Here is a 27,214-nt window from a genome sequence, read left to right as displayed (position 1 = left end):
TATGAGTCAAATATTTAAATATTTGTGGTTTTAACGTCCTACTGTTCTGCTTTTTTCCGGGCTACGCCATGAAGCATGATGTGAGCAAAGTTTTACCGTGACAGGGGCACTACGACCTGCTTTTTTTCGAATTCCAACTATAAAGGGTTTTTTTACGTACACACCAACGTGTACGCGGGATTTCGGTTTTTTCGTCCCGTCTGAACGACTATAACCTGAATACCCAACACAAGTTTAACATGTAGAAAGTCTATTTGTTGAAGTGTGTGTAATTTAGAATAACTTATAAATAGAAGTCAGTTTGTTTATGGACGGAAATTCGTACCAATCTGGTATCATTGTTGTTCCTTTATACCTTACCAACAGATGGGTACACAACTTGGGCCGTACCAACCAAAGGGACTAACTGCGTATATACGCAAACGAAACATCTTGCATGATGTCAGATGTATAAAAAGTACGAAAATAACTTCAAACATACCAATGGCAGTTTCGTACTTTAGCTGCTTAATTCCACTCATAATTCTCATGGTTGTTATGGTTAACAAGACAACTATACACCACCCCATAATGATTTAATGGCGCCTTAAAGTAACATGTATCGTCTTCGTGCGTCTTTCATCTTTCAATAGATCATTCACATGTCAGACAGACAGATGGGACTTAACGTTCACTCGACACAAACTAGATCATTTCGGGACTAGCACATGGTGCAATTTTATTTCAGCATTTCGCTTAGGTGTAGGAGTCCGTAGCAGTGAAAGGACATAGGGGACCCGGAGAAAACCCACGTGGTTAGACAGGCAAGCCTACGCCACTTTCAGGTATTCGGTTGAAACCACACCACTTGACCAATTGATAGACCTTATGATCTAAAACTCACGCGTAAGACCCCTCCATTCTCCTTCGACGATTAACATTAGATTCAATGGGGAGATTAATGGTACCGTGTCCTTAAGGTTCTAGAACCACAGGGGTAAAAAACGCATAGACTTTCAGTTTAATATATATTCTTGGCTGTTGAGCAGAGTAGAAGCAATCATTTCAGCGCCATATTACCTTTAAGTGAAAGAAGGTGAAATGACTCCATACTGATATTCGACTGGGGTATTGAATGTTTCAAATTAACTTTCGCTTAATATCAGACACGATGATTCGATTGGGTTTCCCGCAAGACTTCGATTGAGTATTGGAGAGGGAAAAGCTCTAAACTCTTACGTCATCGTATGTCTATAGGGTCTGATAACGTTACGGTATTGGTGTGTTAATCGTCTTGGTTGTAAGACCACCTGGAAGGACGTGAGATAGGACTTGCGTGGCGTGTGAGAATTTCAGTGGAATGAATCTTGATGTTTTTGTGTTTACATTCCATCTCGAGATGACAGATAGGACGAATTTGGTTCTCCCACGCCCATCTTACTTCTCCAAGACATATTTGTACTCTTAGTACAAAGTAAATATAGAATTGTTCCAACGTAAGACTACAATAGAATTGTTTGGCTTTATCAAAATCCAACCATGACTCGGAGCGTTAATAACTAATAATGAAATTCTTCGAAATTGCTCATAACGTATATTGTTTGGAGGACTGGACCCAGGGAAAAGATCATATCCTTACCCTAACCCTAGCCTACAATCGCCAATAACCATGTGCCCTAACCTTATTTACATCTCAGCGACCTTGACGAAAATTGAGATGGCCTTAACAAATAGATTTAGCCATTCAAATGGTTAATGGGGCATTTTACACCATTACACTGGCACTCATCCTCGAATGACTTTACTTTATTGAAGCTATGTTTGTCATAGGCCATTTAAACATACGTATGCTGTATCACTTTTAGTGTAGCAGTCGTTAATGAGCTGTTCCCAAACCACTGCACCGGGAATATGCTTCACCTTAAATTAATAGTCACTTGTCGATTGAGTCACTGCACCGGGAATATGCTTCACCTTGAATTAATAGTCACTTGTCGATTGAGTCTGATTGAAAAGAGGTGCGGTGCTTTTTTAAATCGTGTTTTCTTCTCGGAGATTTTACTCTCGGGTTTCGTAAAGTCTGGTCTTCAGATAGATTAGCTAAAAGCTGGACACACCCAATAGTTACATTGTTTTCACATTATTGAAGACAAAAAAAAAAACGAAAAACGAAACCTAAATATTTATGTTAAAACAATCAAGTCTTTAAGGCTTGTTTTTCAAATAATTCTATGTTTTGAAGAGAAACGAACCGCTTTCATTCATTGCAAACATCACAGTATATGAAGACATCAGCCGTAATATTATGACGTATTACAATGCGTCGGGGTTAGGCTATTAACTTAACGGTTGCAAGACCTCGGCAACACATTCCTTGCTGCAGAAGCCTGCAAATGTACTTAAATGCCTCACGGTTGATTTATCGCTTGCATCAGAAATATTTCACTATTATAATGGGTTGGGAAGTGAATCGTAGCAGACGTACACTAAAATAGTTCCAATTGGCGCTTTTTTGATATAAGTCATCCGCCATTTGTTTTGATTCCGGAAATACCCCTCTTGACGTCAGGAGTGACGTCACTGTATATTTGTACGCATCAGAAAAGCCATTTTGTTTTGGTAATTGTTCTGTGTATTATCTGTTAACGCCCTTGTTCTTCTCGCCATCTTGCCTCACATAACTCTAATTATTAAAACATTAGATCTCACTTGTGTATATTCGCAGATTGACTATAGTGTCACTATGATGCGAACCAATTCGAGTTTTGGCGCAGGTCCTAAACACTTTTGTTTTTTCTTCAATGTCCTTGAAAATTGTTCTCGACCTGATCCGCTTGAAACGCACAGAATATTTTTTTCGTCAGAAATTTTCCCTTGGCAACGGTTACAACAGCAAAAGCGTTACCTACATTATCAAATCGGATGCTCACAACTTTTAAACTATTCGAGGGAACCGCGTTGGCTCAATGAGTAAGTTGCTGGTTTCGCAGACCAGAAAGGTTTGGCAAGTAGGCCTAACAGCTTCTTTGGGTGGTACGAAAATCCTAGGCCCCATGAAAATCCCATGACAGTTGGAATTCGACAAAGAATAAGTTGATACGCCACTCCCCTGGCAAAATGTCTCTCGTAGTACACTACATTGTGGATGCCGTCTTCATTTTCCCGGTTGGTGCAGAAAAGTGGTGTGTTAAACACCATTTTATTTCACTTTATTTCATTTAAACCGTTCGTGATATGTTACATCAGAAGTTGTTGATGTACTGAGCAAGGAGATCGGGTGATATTTAATAGGTATATTGAGATAATTTGCAGCAATATTCTCGTTACATGAAAATAAATCGTCTTACAAAGGCTGTATTGTAATTAATCACAAATGACCTATTAACCTATAATTGAATCCATCCCATATACCATAGGCATTTTATCAATAACGGTACAGTGTGACTAGTTATATTAAATAATGTTTACTGTTATATACGAAGTCAAATTAAATGGGGGTTTAACGTCCTACTATTCAGCACCGATCACTGAGCTAATGAAGACGTGCATACGCCATACAGTGTGCTATGGGCGATTTTTCGCCTCGACAGCGGCGCTAAGGCCTACTCTTGGTTAGAATTCCAACTGTCTGTGTGTACACGAACCTTGGTTTTCTGTCCCATCCGAACGACTAGTTGTTATATGCAGGATGTCTTTTGCACGATATTGTGTATTGATTTTTAATGATTTACAATGAAAGTTCTCGGTCCATCAACTATATTATCGGAAGTTAAAATCTTTTGGTGATGTTTTTTGTTTGTTTTGTTTTTTATTTTACAAAATGAAATAAAAAGTATACAGAGTTGTTTTCGACTGTAATCATCAACTAGCTCTGTGTCTGGTTTAACACAAGGTCTGCCATTGAGTCAAGTGGCGTGGTTTCGAATAGGGTCGCCTGTAGAACCTATGGGTTTTCTCTGGGTCCTTCAGTTACCTCCCACTACTAAAGATCCCTATTATTGAAATGAAACTGAACCTTATGTTAGTCCCTTTGGAACAGTATCTAATTTTCACGAATTAATCTGCGATCAGGGGCCTGTTTCACGAAATTTTAACAAAGATAAAATCTAAATTTTAGTAATTTGATTGGATAATATTAGATTGATTTTATCTATAGTTAAAATTTCGTGAAACAGGCCACTGATTGATTATTTATAAAACCAAAACATGAATGGTAGATATTCTCGCGGCTTGGATTCGATTGGGTCAACTATAAGAGGCACAACGAAATATTTCACTTATAAGCCGCGATGTCTCGTTTATAGCACCTGTAGGGGATGAAGACTGTTGTGGAAGTTCCAATTCATTATATCTCTAGAAATACTTAAGAGAACAAGGCTCCGTTTCTCGAAATCGTAACTAAAGATAAAATCCAAATTTTAGCTGGTACTTCAGTTTTGATTGGCTAAGCACTAAAATCAATCTAATATTATCCAATCAAATTGCTAAAATTTAAATCTTATCTTCATTAAAATTTTGTGAAGCAGGCCCCTGAATTACAGTAGTTGAAAAAGGGAGATTTCGAATCACTCAAATAACGATTAGCAACTTTAACCAACAAAAAGAAAAAGGTTTTCACGTGATTTGGTGAGAACACACGCCCTTATTTTCATTCTGCTTGAGGGCATCGATTTTGTAAGACATACACAAATAAAAAACATACCAAACATTTAAAACTTGATAAGAGGCAATTTATCATGCCGATATGCATCAGTTGATCTTGATAGACAAGCAGACTGAACGTAAAGGTCTTAAAAACATAGAGATGTTTTCTTAAATAAAGATGTCAAATTTGGAAGCCTTTTTGATTGACATGTTGAAAAAAAATTATATCATTTTTCTAGGACGAACATTCTAGAATGGCAAATTATGCACCAAATATTAACTATAGGATAATCGAAATGGCGGTTAAGTACCTACGTTTCTGCTGTTAATTCAGATCCAGCCGGGATATTTTAGACCAGTACACATCAAGCTGTGTGCTATAATGTACATTTTCTGATTACTCTTAACCGCACTCTAACTTCCTTGTGTTTTGTTGTGTGCAAGTTAACGTGTACGCAGGGCTGAGGGTTTTTTTTAAATCCCATTCGAATGCATAGACGATTTATCTTCCTGCACCACCCTCTAGGGGAAATCAGGCTGGAAATTCCGTGAAAATTTCATGACCATCTCCGGAATCAAATCCGGAAAATCCTTGTCTGTGAGATCTACCGCCTTGCTTCCCATAAACTTTATAGATCCGCGCCGGTTGGTAACAAACAAATATGATTTGCCGTGATTTGACTGTGCACTGAAATATTCAAATTAGATTGTTTTTAGGCAGTTCTGTCAAAGTACGGCCGATAAAGACGTTCTGGGACTCCGTACAAGTCGAACGTACACATTTGAACTCATTTATTTCGGATTGCCTGTCGCAGATTGTTTGACATAAAATACAGACCATTTTCTGATCCAAACTACGAGTTATACCTAAACATAGTTGTTGACCCATCGGTTGATATTTCTAAAAAAAAACTATTACTGTTACGGTCATAAATCCAAATTCCAAGATGCATGTTGATGCCTATTTTCAAAGAGAATGCAAATATTCTATAGAGATTTTTAACATGGCTAGACATTCCCTTTAAGATTAGGTGTTTGCCGACGAGCGTCCCTTAACTAAAACAAGGGGTTAAAATGGATACAGGAAGATATTTTATTACCGTAACTATTTTCGTGTCGAGGTAATCACGATTCCATTCATAAAGTTTGCTTAATCGGGGAGAGGTATTCACGAAATCGTTACGGTACAGACACTTTTTTTGATTTAGATAAACCAAAAGGGCAACCAATGAATGTGTAACGAGCATAAGCTAACATGTACACTGGTGAACATCATTTCTTTTTGTTCCATCCGACAACCGAGTATGCACACTTCCTTTGTCAATCGCCATCGCTGATAAGCAAGAATAAAAGGTTGTTCTCAACCTACGCCGGGATTTGAACTCGGTCAGTGTTCTAGCGCTCGATTTCCACAGCCCCTTAAAGACTTATGACAATCCATTTCTGTAGGATCCGTCTTTAGTTTTTTTCATCGGTGTGTATAAAATAACCGACACGATGTTATGAAGTAGGTACTATTAAATTACCAATACTTGAATAAGTTGAGTGGTTGCTTAAAGTGATATAATCTATGCATGGGTAGCGACCAACGCATTGATGTCGAGTACCAAACCCTTACAACCGTTATCATCACTGATAACGTCACCAGCATCTAGTAGGATCTAGTAAGAAGTACACATGGTGCACTGTTTTTTTACCCTCGTCTTAATGCAAATTAGTTCGTGCGTTTTTTCTTGGGGTCATACGTGACAAGGAGTAGGTTCGCCTGTCCAACCCCGTGAGTTTTCTCCGGGTCCTCCGGTTTCCTCCCACTGCTAAAGATCCCTACGCGGAAGTGAATTATGAAATAAAATTAAACCATATGTTAGTCCCTAAATGACCTGGTTTGTGTCGAGTGGACGTTAAACCTCTCTCTCTCTCTCTCTCTCTCTCTCTCTTTCTTGGGGCAAAGAAATTTCCTGGGGAAACTGACCAGAAGAGCCATTCTTGTTTGAGGAACTTGTCCAGCATAGCGTAGGATTGCGGGGGGGGGGGGGGGGGGGTGGCGATAAACAAAAAAGAAAAAAGAAAAAAAAAAAGAAAAAAGAAAAGAAAAGAAAAGAAAGAAGGAAGGAGAGGACAATACACATGACAAGAGAAAAAAAATTGCCTTCTTCTGCTTTGGTCTGAAATGCTTGGAAAATGGGTTTGCGGCTGTCAATTTTTAAATTTTCCTGGGGGTAGACCTGCCCCCCCCCCCGACCACCCTCGGACGTTCGCGTGCCTTCGGCCCACCAGTCCGGCACTGATTATATTCATACTTTCTTACTACTTTATGGAAAAGTGATTAAAATGGAGTTTAACGTCCTATTTCTCCGCGCCAACCGCGTTAATGAATAAGAGCATACGCCATGCAGTGCTTTGTGGCGGAAATATTTACCGCGCAGCGCCGTTTCTCCCGTACTCTTCATCAAATTTCAGCTGTCAAGTGTTCTTTTTACGAACATAGGTGGACTAGACGTTTGTACATGTCTGGTCATCCACCCTGCACCTCTGACAAATGGAAACCAAGCTTGCAAAACCCCTTTGAATTGTATCGACCAACACCGGAATTGTTTTCAAAATAATAATGCTCGTCACCGGGTCATTTGTGAAACTTTACCTTTTTGTGCCTGGTTCCGTATGTTGGGACGCAAAACTGGGGTCCAGCCATGAATTCATAGGCGTTGGATTGCTTGACATATTTTTTTTTACCAGATTATGTATAACCATATTTTTATTGGTGATTATTTTATCATTGCAGGTAAACAATAATGGTGTCATATCGTTCCTAAAAGAACTCAAAGATTACAAGCCAAGCGATTTCCCGTTGAAAGATGAAACACCGATTATAGCACCTTTTTGGGCGGACGTCGACGTAACAAAAGGCGGGAGAGTGTGGTATCGTGAAGACACACATCCACATTCTTTACACCGAGCAACTTCAGAAGTTAATAAATTTTTTCCCAATGAAAGAAATTTCCAAGCCACGTGGATATTTATAGCTACGTGGGATCACGTGTGTTTTTACGGAGCAGCAGGTGATGGTGAAAACAAGGTAGGCTCATTGCTTCTTCAATCCACCATCGTGTTTTGGTTCATATACGGTTTCTTAGCTAGCGCCATACTCCCCAATCCACCTTGCCTAGAATAGATCTATTCCTTAAGGCCCACTCGAGATTTCGTCATGGTCGCTGAGTTGTAAATAGTGTTAAGGCACGTGATTGTTAACGAAATTGTGGGTTAGGGTTTGGGTAAAGGTTAGGTCCAATGTAATCATAGACATGCATGCACCTAAATGAACAGAAATAATATTGTCTCAAAGCTTGTGAATTTATCAAATTCGCGGGTTGTTCCCCCGACCTAACGCCAAACTGGATGTTATCTCCAACTTTAAACCCCTCGCTGCTTAAATTCCTGGACACGCCTCTGTTGTGGTTAAGTCAGTGTGCGAAAAGCCTACATTCCCTTGAGCTGTTGTGTTGGTGAGTGGTCTAAGACGATTGTTGTGAATTTCATAGCTGCCATAATGACATGTAATATAAACTATATTAATATTATGACACGACTGTTATATTTATCCATAAAACCGAAAACAATAATAAAAAAATATTGAATGCGGGAGTCATGATTCTTATACTGGTCTCTTAAAATGTTATTTTCGGGTAACCAATAGTATGCTTTATTTAGGAAAAAGATATTCATTCGGATTAGTTGAAACTAATCAAGAACTTATTTATATAAGGAACTCCCAAAGAAAAGAACTTTTGTCAGGACTCCCATTTTGAAATACATTTATGGCGAATGTGGCATTCTTCATGGGACGGCGTCTTAATTACCTCGGCGAATTATAAGGACTCTATACCATAAAGACATTTTGAAATAAATTTATGGCGAATGTGACATTTTCCTTGAGACGACGTCTTAATTATAAGGACTCCATGCCATATAGACATTGCATATTATAAAATACATTTTAAGAGCGGTTGATTTTGGCGCGAAAACTACGCGTGCTCTGGGTAACGGAATAACAAATAAAACCTAATAATACGTGCAAGTCAGTTAAAATCTTTTGACGACTGATTACAATATAAAGAGCTTTTAATTCTCACGGGCAGTTACTTCCGGTTTGTGTGGAAATAACGAAGACCGGTAAATTTTGTAGGATTGTTGCCTTGAATTTGAATTAAATATGGGAACTTTCGAGCTGAAGGAGACGATATGTTTTCGTCATTAGGCTATGTGCAACAGTCAACATTATTTTTCGGAATATGATATGCTAAATAACAAATTATACAGTTTGACAATATAATGTAGATTGCAGGGAAATCAATCCAATAACCCTAAAATAACTTTCAGTTGATAATCCTTGGGTGACATTTAGCTATTATGCACATTAAAAACCACAACACAATTTATGTGGAAAACAATCACTGGTTTATACACATATAGCACCAGGGCCCTGTTTCTCGAAACCTTAACTAAAGATAAAATCCAAATTTTAGTAGATACTTCAATTTTGATTGGCTAAGCACTAAAATCGATCTAATATTATCCAATCAAATTACTAAAATTTGGATTTTATCTTAGTTAAAATTTTGTAAAACAGGCCCCAGGTTTGACAAGTATGCTCTTATTGTTTGTACTTGTAAGGATAAAAGAATACTTGTCAAACCTGGTGCTATATGTGTAGGCCTAAACCAGTGATTGTTTTCCATATAAATTGTGTTGTGTTTTTAAGGATCAGATTTTTTGTATATATACAGAAAGGGATTGAATTTATTTATATATTTTTTTTTTCTATTTTAGAAAAATACATTCCAAGCAGTTCTAATTACAAATGGCAAGATATCTTTTGTGATATTTAATTATGAGAAGATAGAGTGGACGACAGGCTCCAACAGTGGCGGGGATACAACCACAGGCCTTGGCGGTAACCCTGCCCAGGTATGGAAGGTAGAGCGATATGGTGGTCAAAATTCTGCTTTGCAAGCAAATAGTGGAACATGAGACGAGTCCGACATTTTTCAAACTTTTGCGTAGATTTTTTCTTCATTTAGTCTTTACATTTTGTTGGTTTTTTGGGGGTATATTTGAGAGTTATGTGATTTTTTTTTCATCCAGATTAACTAGTCATTCTGAAAAGTCATCCCACTGTGGGATGTTATTTATGGTTTATATTTCATTGAGTTCTTGTCAAGTGAATGTTTCCTTAATTTTTAATATCAAATAATAATATTTTTTAAAAAAAAACCCAATAGATAACATTTTGATTTAGGAGAAATTCATATTTTGTTATTATCTATTTGCAAGAAACTAAACAATAAAAACCTTTTGGATATTAAACTATTAAAACTATTTTGTAGAAATAAGAGATTTTTAAATGTTAAAAAAAAAAAATTATTGACGTAGGAAAATGTTTGACAGGTTAATCAGTAATGAAAGGCTATCAAAATTGTTAAATAATGAGTTCGTCATCAATTATTATGAAGTTTGAAAAATGTCATAGTATGTCATATGCAATACCCATTCTCTTTCAGCCTAGTAGTCTAGATTTAGGCCATTTTAGAAGTAGACATTGCAATTTTGCTGTATATATCATTTATGTTAGTTTTTAGGCAAATATCACCCAACGCACACAAAATATTATATACCATATTTATATTACACGCATACTAAATTACAAAGAGGACAGACAATGTGCATGAAAAAAAAAGTTTGAGGCAAGAAAATTTTGTGAAAAATGTTCGAGATTTGTTTTTTTTTTTTTTTTTTTTTGCATTTGTTATTGGACGTCTGCTGTCAGGAATTAATCGGCTGCATCCAAAGAAAGATGTTTAATTTTTATTGTGTATTTTTTGTATAATTTTAATAAATTAAAAGGCGTAGAGATTGTATTGTATATGAAAGAGGTCTATCTAGATGGACGTTTTTTACTATTTTGCCTTAGTTCCACGAATTCTTACAGTCCACTATATCCTCGAGAAAACCTTTTTCTCCTTTTATTTTCAATTTTTTTAATTCTTGTTTTATCTCCATATATAATGAAAAAAAATATATTATATCTGTATTGGACAATATCTTGTTTAATTGATATACCATATCTCATGAAGGGGGTTGGATGGCCGAATGGTTAGCACGTGAACGCTGTATCTTAAGGCCTGTCATTGAGTCAACTGGCGTGGTTTCGAATCCCCGGTTGTATGTGACAAGGAGTAGCGTCACCTGTCCAACCTTGTTGGTTTTCTCCGGGTCCTCTGGTTTCCTTCCATTGCTAAAGACACCTACGTTTAAGCGAATTATTGAAATGAAATTAAACCATATGTTAGTCCGAAATGACCTAGATTGTGTTGAGTGGATGTTAAACCCCATTTCTCTCTCTCTTTTAAATTCTGCAAATTTTGTATAAAAAGGGTTATTGGGTCCTCAGTTATTATTGGGTTCCCACTTATTTTAGATGAGTCCCATTGACTTTAGAGGATGTATTGGGTCCCTTACATTTTAGATGAGTAAGTGAGTCCCATTCATTTGAGATGAGTTTTTGGGTCCCATTTATTGGGTCCCAATATCAGAATCAAACCCGAGATCTCCTGTTTTTTAAGCAAGCGCCATACCCACTGAGCTTCCATGCTCCCAATATTGTTTTTAGGAATTTATCAATCCACTTGATATTGTTCTGTAAAGATATAGTATTTTCTATTTATGTAATTATTGATCATTGAGAAACTTGAGTCTAGCTATCTTAAATAGTTACTAATTATATGTAATGAATATAAATAGATTATAAATCATATTGGCTAACTCACTTCAATATATTATGGATGTATAGTATGCTATATTAACAAACCCTAGTCAAAATCAAATGTTTTAATAGATCTGATAGAACTGATCAGTAAAATAGCATTTAAATTTGGCATATAAATTGTGAACTGTTTAGTGAAAATGCTCTAAAGTCAAATAATCGTTGATAACATTTTCAAATTTATCCAAATTTTATTTTTTTGGTTAAATTGATCGTTTGATTGTTTAATAAATTAAAAATTTTACAAAGGAAATCAATCATTGATTGTGTTTCGTACCAAGATGTATTTAATGTACTCAGTTAGCCGATATTCCATAACGGTTTTTAACAAAATATGAATAAGAAATTTATAATTTATAACGTAAATAAAAATCCTTAACTTAAAAACTCAAATCTTTTAACAATCAGGTATACATTTTTGAAAAGACCATATCTGGAAAATTTTAAATGTAATTTTGATTTAAAAGAAGTTGAGTTTTTAGGTAAATTATGTATCATACAAGATGAATTCCAGAAAATATATCCTTAATATAAATGTACAAGAAAATAAGCAATTATAAGAATTTTATAAATGGAGTCATAATTTGGACACAAAATTAATAAGTCTAAACTATTGGTTATAAATAAGGTAATCTCTGGGCAAATGGTCTTGAGCAGAGTTGCTGGACATATATCGATACCAATACCTCAGAAGAGACTAGTTATAAGAGTCAACTTCATTATTTGTCACTTGTAATTGGTTCTCTTTTGAGGTACCAATAAACCACATTTACAGATATATGTATTTTATCCTGAGCTTTTTTCAGTGATTTTATTTATTGTTGTTGAACAACGTTTATAGGAGTTTTCTGGTATTCTTCTTTCAATTTTCAATCAGTGGGGATGCAAGGGTTTGGGAACAGAGGGGTGCAGGGGATCACCAACCAGCAAATTTTTAAAAGATTCTACGCTGTATTGATTGGGACATTGAGGAAATAGTTGACAGGTTTATAGTCAAAAAACGAATTTCAGTCCTCTGATTAAAGACTATCCCCAAGTCCTCGAAAGTCAATCTGAAACATTTTTCAGAGGACTATAATTCTGAAGATTAAAATTTGATGATAGACATTTCTTATTAATATATCTAATGGATAATTGAATATTCACAATGGCAACCCAGAAAATCTTGCTGTTTTTATACACCCACATTTTTTACACATATACATAATGGGGGGGGGGGGGGGGCAGGGGTCACCAGTTTATTTAATGGATAACTGAATATTCACAATGGCAACCCACATATACACCCACATATTTTACACATATACATGATGAGGGTCATTGCGGGTCCTCCACTGAGGGGGGTGGAGTAGGTGGGGCAGGGGTCACCAGTTTATTTCACCAGGAATTTTTGGCAATGGTGACAGGGGGTCCTTGTGGGACCTCCACTGAGGGGGGTGGAGAAGGGGGAGCAGGGGTCCTTGTGGTACCTCCACTGATTTGATACTGTATTGTATTGTGCTGTGCTACTTTGATTTTTTACCTTCTGTTCCTCGACTAACCACCCTCCTCCAATGCTTAATGCTGCTTTTGTGTTATTTTTCTTATTACTCCAAGTCAAAATCTCCTTAATCTTTATTTTTATTTGTACATAAGATGACCAAGAAGAAAATTGATTTCTGTATTAAAATATGTTTGAAGGGAGTCAAAAGCCAAGGCTAACATTAACGGCACGAGGGTGTTGTTTCATAGACCTTATTATCTTTGCCTACAGCCAAAGAAAAAGCACTGTAAATATCATAAGTACAATGTATGAAAGTTACACACATTTAAAGTAGTATTAATGATTTAAAAAGTTCATAATCTCACTTAACTCTGGCGTAAAATTATTTCAACCTAAAAATTATGATGGGTTGGCAATGAAAAATATAGCCCTGGAATCGATAACCGCTCCGTCTTCTACACTGCTTTGATTTATCAATGGATGAAAATAGGGCAAATCGTAAAATGCTATGTTCTTCAATCCTATTGACTCATGGCATAAAATTATTTCAATCAAAGGTTATGAAGGATTTGCAAAGAAAGATACTGGTATATACAGAAATTTTGATAATAATACGGAAATTTATATCGCGCACAAACACCATAGTAACAAGGTCCCTATATAGATATAGTCCTGTAAGTAATCATCATTCCATCTTATATACTGCTTCAGCTTGTCTGTTTCCCATGGATTTATAGCCGATTAAATACCGTGTTCAATTATAGAAGCAATATTACAAGAAAAGAAAAAAAATTTAATGAAAAAGGAGTTGAAATTGAAAGTAGTTAAAAATATCCTGGAGGAAATATGTCTACAACAGAAAATTAACATAGAAAATTTGAAGATAAAGAATAAAATTAATTTACGGAAGATAAATTATCACAACAATAATGCCTAGAGGCAAACAGTAGATAATTGACAGTGACCAGATTCAGGCCTCTTTCCCGGGCACCGAACCGCGCCCTTTCCATTGGATGCAATACGAAGCCAACGACTAATGTCCCCATATCAGTATGGGCGCCCCCTTAAAGCCGAATGTGCTGACCCCCCCCCCCCCCCGCCACTACCAAAGGCCTGAGATTTCAATTATCCACCTTAATGAAAATCGGAACAGATCGTGTACTACATTTTTCTAAAATATTTGGTTTGAATTCTTTGAGAAATTTGGTCTATAAAACAAAATCTAAAATCCTTGAGGATTGCTATTATTTATCGCAAACATATACAGCCTAAAAAGCCTTGTTATACATAACAGAGTCCAATCAATTTTCCTCTTGTTCTTCTTATCCTTGCCAAGGTTAACAAAGGGTTAGGGAAGTTTTGACTTGTGATTAGTTTTAGTCGGCAGCACCCGAATATGTTTTAAAATGATTTGTTGACAGGCTGGTTTTAATGCCGGAGACCAAAAGACATTCTACGAGATCCAGGGTGCTAGAAACGAGGCTGTTATAAACTTAACTCTGACCAGCAACGTCGGAATCCCGGGCAAATGGTTTTTCAAAGTCGATTCGGCCCAAACTCAAGAACGGTGTTCAAATTCAGGTAACGAGTGTACAAAAGGGGCAACTGTCTGAACTGATATCCCCCCCTTCAAAATTTGATCAAACGTCTGTCTGTACCGGTACCCTCTCTTCTTATTTCTGTTCAGTCAAAGTTTATTACAATTATGGCATGCGCTTTTGATCATAAGGTCTGTCCATCAGTCAAGTGGCACGGTTTCGAATCCCCGCTTGTATGTGACAAGGAGTAAGGTGGCTTGTCCAACCTCGTGGGTTTTCTCCGGTCCTCCGGTTTCCTCCCACTACTACAGACCCCTACGCGCAAGCGAATTATTGAAATAAATCTGAACCATGTTTTCGTCCCGTAATGACCTAGTTTGTGTCGAGTGGATGTTAAACCCCTTTTCTCTCTCCCTCTATTAGATTTATGTAAATCTTACAGGAGGTAAACGTTTGTTATTAGATCAACAGAAGTGAATTTATTTGTTTTGTGATTTCGATAGGTAATGTGACACACTCTGTATAGTTAAATTTACATTTCAATAATTTATTTTCCCTTTGAGCTAAAATTTAGATATGATTCCAGAAATCTGATTTGTGAAAAAAAATCAACAAATCTAATTAAATTACTTGAATGTTCTAAATGTTTATTTCTTGAAAAAATGTTGTTTTTTGTTTCTAAATAATAGCTAAATAAACATGATTTTCTAAAATATTTAAATTTACTGGTGGGCAAATTAACGGACAGTCCAAAAGACAGCTCTGTTCCAGAAACAAATTGATGATTTTACCAAGCAAGCATAACAGAGTTATGTCCCTTTAGTCTCCCAAGGTGTAGAGAGTCCCAACTATTCTGCTTACCATTCTATTATGTACTGGCTTATTTCATTCAGTTTTAGACACTAATTTCTCTAAAGTGTATTAATCTTTTGAGGATGGCAAAATCAGGATGTTTATATTATTATAGGCAAACTTAACGTATTATCAGCTTTGCACTTGTATTTCTATTTCTTTAAAAACAGTTTCATTTCAAATTTATCAAATTAAGGCATGTTAAATTGTCTGTAAAAGTATTCGTTGATATTGGTTTGTTTTATAATTTTTTATAAATAAATTCAAAACAGTAACAAATCTTAATGATTTTGACTCAGCCAAAGGCAGGATGAGGGGGAGGGGGGGTCGGAGAAGTTCACTTTCGTGGAGAGTCTTGAGAATATACGGTTACTGAACTAGTTTTCAAAGAGCATATAAAATGACCAAACAAAGTTATATGTACTTAAAGTTAGTCTTTACGATATAGACCAGGGGTGTCAAATACACGGCCTGCATACCAGATCCAGCTCGTCAAGGGTTTAAATGTGTCAACAAACTGACGTGTCAATAATTTTTAGAAACCAGCGGTGGATATCATTTATTATTGTTTTCCAGTTTCAATAAAACTCTGACTTCTGTATTGTATGATATAGATATCTAAGTTGTGTGTAATACAAGAGAACGTTGTGTTCAATATTATATCTTAGCAATTTGGAAACCATTCTTAAAAATTACCTGTGTCAAGGACGTTTGGCTTTCTTTTTAGAATTCAGTAAAGTTCAAGGACATTTGACTTTATCTTGATATATTTGTATATCTCTGGCCCACTTGATGTAAGATTTGTTCATGTGGCCTCCGAATCGAAATAAGTTTGACACCCCTGATATCGACATAACAATTCCACGCCAATCTCATTGAACTTGTTCGATATATTGTTGTTATGTGACAGTCCCTCTAAAACTAAAGAAACCTAATTTTACCTAAAAATACATGGTCAGAATGTTATTTTTATCATTTATTATTATATATTTTGCAGGTTCTGGACCAGTGAACTTATGGCCACAACCGGGAAACATGTTAGGGGGGTATTTTGTGAACATTACAAGTCCGTGTTTCAGTATAGGTGATAAATTGACAGGTCGTATTGACGACACTAATCAGACATTCCCATGTGAAGTTCTAGACGAATCTAAGGCTAGGTGTGTTTTTCCTACAATATTTCGGACTGGACGTTTAAATTTTTCTTTAAAAATTAACGAATCGGGTTGGAATTATACAGGCTTATATACCGTTGGTAAGTTGAGGATTTTATATTAATAAATTTAACCGACGATTACCCCAGACAATGTTAATTTGTTTATTTCATATGAAAATACTAATGTCCCGGTTTTTCAAAGCATTCTCAAGCTTAAGTTAAGAATTTACTCAACATCACTGTTTATGAGAAATATCTTTGATCCAGAAACATAGTTTCTTATTGATGTATTTGATACATTAAAACAACAAAAGTTTTATAAAGGGCTATATTTTAATAGTTAAAATGAGGTGAAGAATTTTGAGTAAATTCATAACTTTAGCCTGAGAATGTTTTGTGAATCTGATCAAGTGAATGGATCCTGGCGGCTAGCCGTTGTATAAGAGTCAGCTCCCTATCCACTGAGCCAAGGTGTCTCGTCTTGGTAGATGTTAAAAATATTATTTTATTTATCCCCTTATTTATTTGAGTAAATTTAGCTCAAACACCTGGACAGTCTTTTCGAATGCAACATGTTCAGAAATATATTGACATGCGAGTTTATCTTTCTTGGGGGATCACGGTGGCTAAGTAGGTAAGACGCTGGCTTGCTAGTCTGAAGGTTGGGTGTTCGATCCTTGCATTGGCTGAGAAAGTTCATCCAGATTTTCCATCGTGTTTCTCCCTTGTCAGTGATGCAGGATGGAGGGCCTGACAAGGACAACTGTCTAGTCATTGGGATGGGATGAAAAACCGAGGCCCCGTGTACACATTGGCGTGCACGTAAAAGATCCCTTGACAGTTGGAATTCAATATAAGAGTAGGCTGTAGTGCTGCTGTCCGGGCAAAATTTCCCGTCTTCATTAGCCCAGTTCAGAACAGAACAGTAGGACATTAAACCCCATTTCATTTCATTTCACATATCTTTCTTGTATTATGAAACTTTTCAAGATTTTGTTTGAGTTCACCCATTTGTTCATATGTCTAAAATATTTTGCTGCTAAGAACGATGTCTTAGTTAGAGAATATATGTTAAAAATATTATACTGTTTATCATATTATTCATTTTAGTAAATTTAGCTCACACCCACGGACAAGTTACACGTGTAGACCCCACGAAATGGATAGCAAAACAAAATGGTATAACCAATGTTAGAGTAGAATGGGACAAGACCGTTTGGGAAGGTTCAGGAATTCCGTCCAGTAACGTTCATATTCAACTTCTAACTTATAAGGTTGGTACAGTTTCACTTTTTCTTGTATTTGGGTTGGGTGGCCGTATGGTTTAATGCGTGTGTGTTGAATCATAAGGTTGTTACTGAGTCAAGTTGTGTGGTTTCATTACCCTGCTTGTAGGTGACAACCACATGCGTTTTTCTCTCGGGGTCCTCTGGTTTCCTCCCACTGCTAAATACCACACCTAAGCGCAAGCAAATTGTTGAAATGAAATTGAAACATATGTTAGTCCCAAAATGACCTAGTTTGTGACAAGTGGACGTTAAACCCCCCACTCTCTCTCTCTCTCTCTCTCTCTCTCTCTCTCTCTTATTGGAATTCAATAAAAAAAAAAGTGTATGGAAATACCACTGTCCAGGCAAAATGTACTTCTATAGCACTAAAGTCGACCACAGCAAGAACCTTTTTTATAAGCCGCATTTGAGTATATAGTTTCGTATTTAATTGATATGGCCACGCATGCGTGTCAGACAGGAACTTGTCTTGTCAAGGGCATTGAGAAAAACATGTCTTTGTTCAACATTTTTTGACGAAAAACGTAATTTAACGGTGTCGGGAACGTTAAAGACGCTCGAAGTGGTTGAAATACTTATGAATTATTCCGAATCGTATTATATCGATGACACCGATTCTGAAGACGATATTTCTGATGAAAAGGATTTAGAATGATTTGCAAATTATAGATCAACTTATCCCCAGCAACTTTTTTATTGGTGTCAAGAGTCTATCACTTATAATTATTCGGCAGTAGTCCTTTGAAATAGGCATGCCTTTATGTAGCCTGACCACTTGACGTCATAACGTCAAAATGACGTCGACCGGTTAAGAGTTAACATCCCTATTGTTCTTCACCAACGAGGTTAATGAAGACAGGCTTACACCATGCATTGTGCTATGGGGGGCAATTTTGCTCGAACAGCGGTGCTACAGCCTACTCAGTTCCAGCTGACAAGGGTTCTCTTACAAGCATGCCAACGTTTACATGGCACCTTGGTTTTATGCCCCATAAGAATGACTAGACATTTTTCCTTGTCAGGCTATCCGTCCTGCAGAAAAACAAGGGAAGACCACATTGGAAATTCCTGAGGAACTTTGTTGGCAAGCACCAGGATGAAACCCATGACCTCCTTACTCATTTAGCCACTTGGATTCCCACAGATGGAGAATCAATGCATGAAACTTAATTCGAAAAGAAAAACAATTAAATGGTTAAATTAATGATCAACATTATTTGTTTCCGTTCTTTTTACAGGAAACTAAAACAGGGCCAGAATTCATTGAAGTGAAAACAAACGGGGAAGTCTTCACAAATTCAGGAAAATCTAATTTAAAGTTACCAAAAATGGAACCTGACGAGGTTTTGGCTGTAATTAAAATCAGTTGTGCGTCTTTTAATAAAACAGATAGGTAACCTCATTTCTTTTAATAAAACAGATAGGTAACCTCATTTCTTGTAATAAAACAGATAGGTAACCTCATTTCTTGTAATAAAACAGATAGGTAACCTCATTTCTTGTAATAAAACAGATAGGTAACCTCATTTCATGTAATAAAACAGATAGGTAACAGCATTTTACTCAAATTACTTGAAAATTTAGATCCTTTGTTGCATGTAAATAAATAGTCCCTTGATAATTGAAGTTCTCAGAAGGGCAAATGTTTTCTTGGCAGCTTGACTTCTCAGAAGGGTAAATGGCCCCTTTGTAGTTGGAGTTCTCTGAAGGGTGAAAGAGTCCATGGTAATTCTCAGAAGGGTAAAATATCTCTGTGCAGTGGGACTTCTCAGGAGGGTAAAGGTTCTCTTGGCAGTTGGATTTCTCAGAAGGGTACACGATCTCTTGGCAGTTGTGTTTTATACGCCCCAGTCCAATAATTTCATTCTATTATTTTTATTTTAGTTGGTTACCAGCAATTTGGTCTGATGTGTTTTTTGTGCGATGGGAAGGAACAAGCCAATCAGAAGAACTGTGTAATGGTTGGTTAGGCATGGAGTCACAGACGTCGAATGTTACGTTGAGCGAACCGTGCCCGTGTACATTAGGACAAGCTGTTGGTGATACAGGAAGATATCAACCTTATCCGTTATGTGACTCGACTTCCACGGCTGTCTATAATTGTTTATACAAACCTGGTGCTGCCACCTGCTTAATACCAAATTATATTGGGTACGTTTAACAAAATACAATAGCTAGTATTATGACGATAAATTATAAAACATACTTATGGAAGAACAATTACTGATTTATTTTGCGACTTTTCGAAGAGTATTCTCTCAACGTTTTCAAGCAACATCGCCTATATAAATCAGTAATTGTTCTTCCATTAGTATGTGTTATAGTTTATTGCTCTATCCAGTTACTAAATGCCTCTAAAAGATCATCAGTATTATGACCAGGCAAAATGACCAGTCAGTTTTAGATAGTATTTAATGTGTCATGGTTAATATCAGTCAGGGTAGAAGCTAATTAGTTAAGTATTTAATCCATTATTGTTTATTTATTTTAATGTCTCTAGTGATAATCCTGTATAGTATATGTTTTGATGTCAACACTTGAGCTTATCCATTTATAGTTAGAATATAAAAAGGTTAACGTACATCAATAGGCAAGTCATTAGGTCACACGACTTAGTAACAGCTAAGTCGGTCATCCACTGTGTATACATTATTCCCACAACATTGATATACAATTGAGCACTGAGATATCTTAGATCTACTATTCCCTGTAAGCTGTTTGCGAGTGAACATTGATGATAAAAATACAGGAAAATTGATAAAATCTGTGACTGATGAATTACAGGCATCAGACCCAGAGTTCACAGACTTAAAGATCCATTATGGGAGATTTTTATAGAGAGTTGGCCATTCTTGCTATAACAGTTCAAAAGTAGATGATGAAAGAAGAATATATTGAAAAATTCAGTCAAATTACTTTATTCTGAACATAGTTATCATCGTTGTAATATTTGCCTAGAAATGGTAGCGAATTGTGTCTTCACCTTCGCTGATCATTTGATTGACAGGCGTTAACTCCACCTACATATCTCGATTATCAAATAAAGTTTTCAATGGCATACCGAAACGCTTTACAGCGGCCTCGCTAAGTATACTCTATCATTTAGCCTCGATCTAACTGACATATTTTCATCAGGTTACCCCTTATTTGATTTAATCAATTAGTGAAATCCTATTTAAATCCGAGCTGTAGCCGAGCCATCCGTGGGTCTACAGAGTTGATTTTGGTCTTGTTGTTTAAATAAAGATCTAATAAATAATTTCTATAACATCTGAAGCCTAAATTAAAACTTGCAATAATCAGATTTAGCTCTTGCATAATGCATGTTTAAGTTAAGAATTTACTCAACATTCATTCACTGTTTATAAGAAATATCTTTTATCCAGAAAGAACACAAAAATTTGCAAATAGTTTCTTATTGATGTATTTGATACATTAAAACAACAAGAGTTTTCTAAAGGGCTACATTTTAGTTAAAATGAGGTGAACAATTTTGAGTAAATTCTTAAGTTAAGTCTGGGAATGGTTTTGTGAACTCAGGGCCAGATGACTAATATATACCAGACGAAGTCTGACTTTATTGTCTGTGTGTGACAGGTTACTTATTTCCATCATGTATTAATCCATGAAAATTAAGATGTTGTCCCAAAAATATATATGATGAAAAAAGGCTCTAACATATACTGTACACATTGGTTTGGGCAACCAGATTTGCTAGAGTTATTCCCCTTTAGTCTCCCAATTTACTCATCATCAATAGAAGGCTTGATCTTGCTTTAACTCTGTACATCTTATCAAGCCCTTCACGTAATACCCTGCAAATTTCGGCACTGATTTCGATTCCTCAATCATCCCTTATACCAAGTTTCGTGCTTTCTACCTGTGATAATCGAGTTGCAAAATTCAAGATTCCTCAGTGTCAAGGTTTCTGTGGAGGTTGCCATGTTTGATTTGAGTGTGTTTGTGTCATAACCTCTGATTGGACGCTATTGTTCATGTGTCTGCATTAAAGGGAGATAAGGTAGCTATAAGTTCAGGAATTACAGACCAGTCTAGCAACGTCTAGATGTTGTAAAACTTGTAGCTATTCGTTCAGTAAAATGAATTTAATGAACAACATTACAAGACTAAGAATTTTATTGTTTTATATTTGTAGATCTCGAGCCAACAGTGAGGTGTGTTGTTACGATAAAGACGGTGAATTATTGGACGCGCGGGAAAGTGAGGGAGGGGGAACACTAACAAGATATCATTACCGTTCTCAGGGAGATCAGGGAGACAATATTGTGCCTTTCTTCACTTATCTGAAATCAGATATATTGCCTTCTCTTCACTGCTGTCAATATTCAACCAATCAAACTCTGTGTAAAGAATTTCTTCACTATCGACTTCCTGCTACATGTCAAGGTTACGAACCACCAGCTGCAGGTACCAGTTTTCAAATTTAATCAGATATATTTATTTAAAAATGAAATTAACTTTACATAATGACAAGAAGTTGAACCAGGTGTTCTAGAAAGAGTTTGAAATTTAATCAGAATTACTTATTACTTATAGTACTATATGGACCAAGGAACTGCCCTGTCATTGAGTCAACTGGCGTGGTTTCAAATCCCCGGTTGTACGTGACAAGCAGTAGGGTCGCCTATCCAACCTCGTGGGTTTTCTCCAGGTCCTCCTGGAAATACAATTGAACCATATGTTAGTCCCAAAATGACCTAGTTTGTGTCAAGTGGACATTAAACCCCATTTCTCTCTCTCTCTTTGCCGCCAATTAGGAGTTCGTGAATTGATGCACAATTTTCCAAGGAAGAGGTATGCTAAGTTTCATGTTGATCGTATTTGAATATTTTCAGACGATTGAGATTGTTTATTGTGTTCTTCAATTACAAAGTACAGCAAAATTCCATTCCAAAATGACTAAAAGTTCAACCCAGTGTTCTAGTGTAAACATACCAGGAATCCCATTTCTATGGCTATAGTGTTAACATGGGTATATAATATTCTTCCAAAATATACAGGGGCTACGATGCTCTGATGGTCCGAGAGGGGTTCACTAGTCCACCGCTATAAAAAATACTATAATTATGGGTATCAAAAAACATAATCCGAACCCTAACCCAACCCTGATAATAGATATTGGTGGACTAATAAACCCGCAGACTAGTGTACCTTAACCCTAACCCTAACGCAACCACTATAATAGATATATCAGTGAACCAGTGGACTAGTGAGCATTCCTCCATGGTCCAGAGTGTCACACTTTGAGCTCTAGCTGACAGTTTACCCCTGTCTTAGGATTGTGGTTTCAATCTCTGGTGTGAACATATGTGGATAGGAGATATGGGCACCTTCCAACCTTATGGGTTTACTCCTGCTAAATCGATTTTCCTCCCACAGGAAAGACGCCTTTGCATGCGCCGAATAGTTGTTTAGACGTGCATGTAAAAGAACTCTTGACAGTTGGAATTCGATGTAAGAGTAGTGCCGCTGTCCGGGCAAAATTCCCTCATAGCACACTGTATGGAGTATGCCCATCTTCATTAGCCCAGCCGGTGCAGAACAGTAGGACATTAAACTCCATTTCATTTCATTTTTGTTTCCTATTGCATCATTAAACATACATTATGCAAGAGCTAAATCTGCATATTGCAGGTCTTTCTTTAGGCCTGAAATGTTTTCTAAATTATTAATTAGACATTAATTAACTTATCCAGGCCATAATCAACTCTCGATGGCATCGGATTTCTCCGATATTAAATAGATTAAAACAGTTCAGCCATATTTTGATTTAAGCTAAAAATGGAGGAGCGAGACTTAGCTTCGAACAACCAGTATGGTGGTTGAAATTATTGCACACGTCGTGTCAAACCTTCAAAGGCTAATATCGTCGCTCGCAATAGAGTAATTTGAATGAAATTTTCAAATTATTCATTTTACATTATCTATTTTCAAACTATTATAGCAAGAATGGCTAGTTCTTTATCTAAATCTTACATAATGTATCATTAATGTGTATTTTTATGTTTATTTTAGCACAAGCAGCAGGAGATCCACATCTTGTTACATTAGATGGTAAAAGTTTTACATTTAACGCTGTCGGAGAATTTATTTTAGTTGAAGATAAAAACAAATCAGTCATAGTTCAGGTTAGAGCAGATCAAGCTAGAGATATTAACGGTGAGACACTTTATTATTATTATTTTAAATGTGTTCAATATTGAATATCATTTTCAAAATAACCGTAAAGTCTAGGGCCTAGAGATATTAATGGTGAAAAGCTTTATTATTATTATTTTAAATGTGTTCAAAACCACGCCAGTTGACTCAATGACAGACCTTATGATTCAGCATGCACGTGCTAACCATTCGGACATCCAACCCCCCTTGAAAGTTTAAAGATTTTATAGAAAGGTACATAGCTTACTTTATTGAAACATGAGAATGCTATAATAGTGATGGTCATCATCTGAACTTCTTGAACTTAATTTGTTTCGATTATTGCAAAAAATAACAATTGCAACAATTGCTGATCAATATTTATTGAATTATTGCCCTTGATTATGTTATATAATCTTGTGAAAGTACCAATGATATTATACAGAATGCAGATTTTACTGTGAATTTACATGAAGCTTTACAATGTAACAATCTTTATTGAATGCTCGGACAACTCAGCGTCTGTTTTGTTGCCTGGCAATGTATATTTTAAAAAGAATGATGTATATAATACCAAGAGTTCATCTGGGGGGTTTGGATGGCCGAATTGTTAGCATGTGCGCGCTGTATCATAAGGTCTGTCATTGATTCCCCGGTTGTATGTGACAAAGAGTAGGGTGGGTAGCCTGTCCAACCTTGTGGGTTTTCTCTGGGTTCTCCGGTTTCATCCCACTGCTAAATACCCCAACGCGCAAGCAAATTATTGAAATAAAATTGAACCATGTATATGTCCCAAAATAACCTAGTTTGTGTCAGTGGAGTTAAACCCCATTTCTCTCTCTCTCTCTCTCTCCAAGAGTTCATCTGTCTTCAGTAAGGTGAAACATATAAATATTTTGCTTGTCTCTGTTTTTTGATTGTAGTAAAAGTGATTTGTTTGTTTTATATTTACAGACACATTACAAAAGGCCACCATATTTAGTGCTATAGCAATGCAGGTTATGAATACATCAGATCGTTTAGAGATTTTAAGGGATGAAGAGAAACTTGTCAAAGTTTTGGTTAATGGTGAAGAAATTGAACAAACTGATTTAGACTCTACCTCACAATTAAATGGTATGGGTAATTTCAATCTAATACTAGCTGTTGACCCCGCATAGCACGGATATAATTTGGTCAAAGATCACAAGATGTAAACAGGGCTAGCGCTAATACCAACCCTAACCTTTAACAAATAGCTGGCCTTAACAAATAGATTTAGCCGCAAAGCACAGATATAGCCATGAAGCGGGAGTAGCATTATTCGGAAATCGGAAGTGGTAGGCCAACGCAACCAGGTCTATGTTATTGCCCGTTCTGACCCACCCCTATATACCAAATTTCAGCCTCGGTACAGCCTTAGTGTAGCCGCCAATCCTGAACAGACAGACAGACAAACAAACGACAGTCACAAATATTAGATAATGTATCACTGCATTGGCAGAGAAAGTCCATCAGGATTTTCTGACGTGGTTTCCCCTTGTCAGTGGTGCAGGAAGGACGGCCTGACAAGGACAGCTGTCTAGTTGTTCAGATGGGATGAAAAGGCTGATATTTTAGTTGTAAGCAATCTGATTAAAGTACAGATCTATATTTCGTTTCGTTTTTTTATACTTTTGAAGATCTGACCTGTTGTAGTGGAAGGTCGCGTCGGGGTCATACAATCGGCTTTTGACCCTTTGACGTCAGACATTTGATTAGCTAAACAGCATTGATGTTTCTAGTGGGTTACCGTTTCATTGGCTAATCTTTCACATCAACCAATCTGAACGACAGACTCACCCTACCTGCAGAGAAGTGACTCTGACACAGTGAATAGCCATGATATACATATGACGTTATCTAAACGTCACAGGTCATGAGGTCACATCAACAAACAAATGTAAACACCATCATTATGATCGTTATCAACGTTACAAGACACAATGTTACATTGTAAACAATAGCCTTCTTGCAGCCTTTAGGACTGTATAATCCGTACAGAACGTCTTATCGCTTCTTCCAATGATTTTTCATAAAAATAACATCATCTACAACTCTAGATTTGACTTCGGCATATTGGCACTATTTTGTGCTTCGGTCGTGTCTATTTCAGATATTCGCAATCAATTCTGTTAATGTTTTTAGCGTGGGGATTGACTAAAAGTTAATTTATTTCAATTCTAAACAAAAATTTAAAACTTTAACGCAATTTTAAAAAAATAGCCAAATTCTGGCTGGGATTACTGAGCAAAATGGCCATTCACTGTATACGTGCGAAAAAAAAAGCCAGCTACCATTTAATTTTCATACGTTAGTTACGTACGCACATCAACCAGAACTTAGGTTATATACCAACTCTTCCAGTTACTAGTGTAGTACATATAAGTAAAACGAAATTTGGAATTATCTGTGTTTTAATCAGATTGTATGAAATATCAGACTGAATTTACATCCCTTCTATATATGTACACTTGTAGTTTAAAGTACCAGTCCCCAGAATTTATAGCATGCAAGACCTGATAATCTCTCTATAGATTTGTTTTCTTGGCCAATATAAGGCCAGAATTTTAAAATATTTTAGTTTTTTAAGTTTCTGTCCTAGAGTTGTATTATATTAATTGATAAGTGTTATCAAGTGTTTTAATGTTGTTATTTAACAGGTTTAACAGTATATAAGAATAATACAGGGAATGCCACCTCACAGTTAACTGTTGTAATGGATTCTGTGGGAATGTCTGTATTAGTCGAAGCTACACAAGATCTCTTAAATATCATGATTATGGTTGGATCACCAACATTAAAAGGTAAATACATGTATATTTATTTCCACACCAGGGGTGGCCGAATGGTTAACGCGTGGACTTTGCATCATAAGGTCTATCATTGAGTCAAGGGACGTGGTTTCAATTCCCAGCTTGTACGTGACAAGGATTAGGGCCGCCTGTCCAACCTCGTGGGTTTTCTCCATACCTCCGGTTTCCTCCTACTGCTAAAGAATTATTAAAATATAATTGAACCATATATTAGTCCCGAAATGACCTAGTTTGTATCGAGTGAACGTTAAACAAACCGCATTTCTCTCTCTGTCTTTATGTTACACATGGACTGGCCAAATTTAGAACTTCTATCAATCTACGGTCACAGTTGTTAATATATTTCCTTTTTCTGTATGATTTGAGTACTCCCCTCTGTTATTCCAAAATTTGATGGGTTAACCACCTTGACTCCTAAGTTCATGATGTTAGTGCTATTCAGTTACCTTGCCATAAAATA

At 36.4% G+C, this 27,214-nt stretch overlaps 1 protein-coding gene across 1 annotated transcript in view; it reads left to right on the top strand.

The window, feature by feature from the left end:
- LOC126829327 (protein mesh) overlaps positions 1-27,214 on the top strand; it is a 72,244-nt gene that overhangs the window by 36,547 nt on the left and 8,483 nt on the right. The window contains exons 2-12 of the mRNA XM_050559133.2: positions 7,406-7,699; positions 9,451-9,588; positions 14,348-14,507; positions 16,314-16,571; positions 17,583-17,746; positions 19,000-19,154; positions 19,646-19,912; positions 21,918-22,189; positions 23,798-23,941; positions 24,875-25,036; positions 26,602-26,745. Coding sequence (XP_050415090.1) covers positions 7,406-7,699; positions 9,451-9,588; positions 14,348-14,507; positions 16,314-16,571; positions 17,583-17,746; positions 19,000-19,154; positions 19,646-19,912; positions 21,918-22,189; positions 23,798-23,941; positions 24,875-25,036; positions 26,602-26,745 — 2,158 coding nt within the window. The remainder of the gene's footprint in view (positions 1-7,405; positions 7,700-9,450; positions 9,589-14,347; positions 14,508-16,313; positions 16,572-17,582; positions 17,747-18,999; positions 19,155-19,645; positions 19,913-21,917; positions 22,190-23,797; positions 23,942-24,874; positions 25,037-26,601; positions 26,746-27,214) is intronic.

This window comes from Patella vulgata, chromosome 1 (assembly GCF_932274485.2).
Source record: "Patella vulgata chromosome 1, xgPatVulg1.2, whole genome shotgun sequence".
Lineage (NCBI taxonomy): Eukaryota > Metazoa > Mollusca > Gastropoda > Patellidae > Patella > Patella vulgata.
This window is presented reverse-complemented; position numbering and strand designations above follow the sequence as displayed.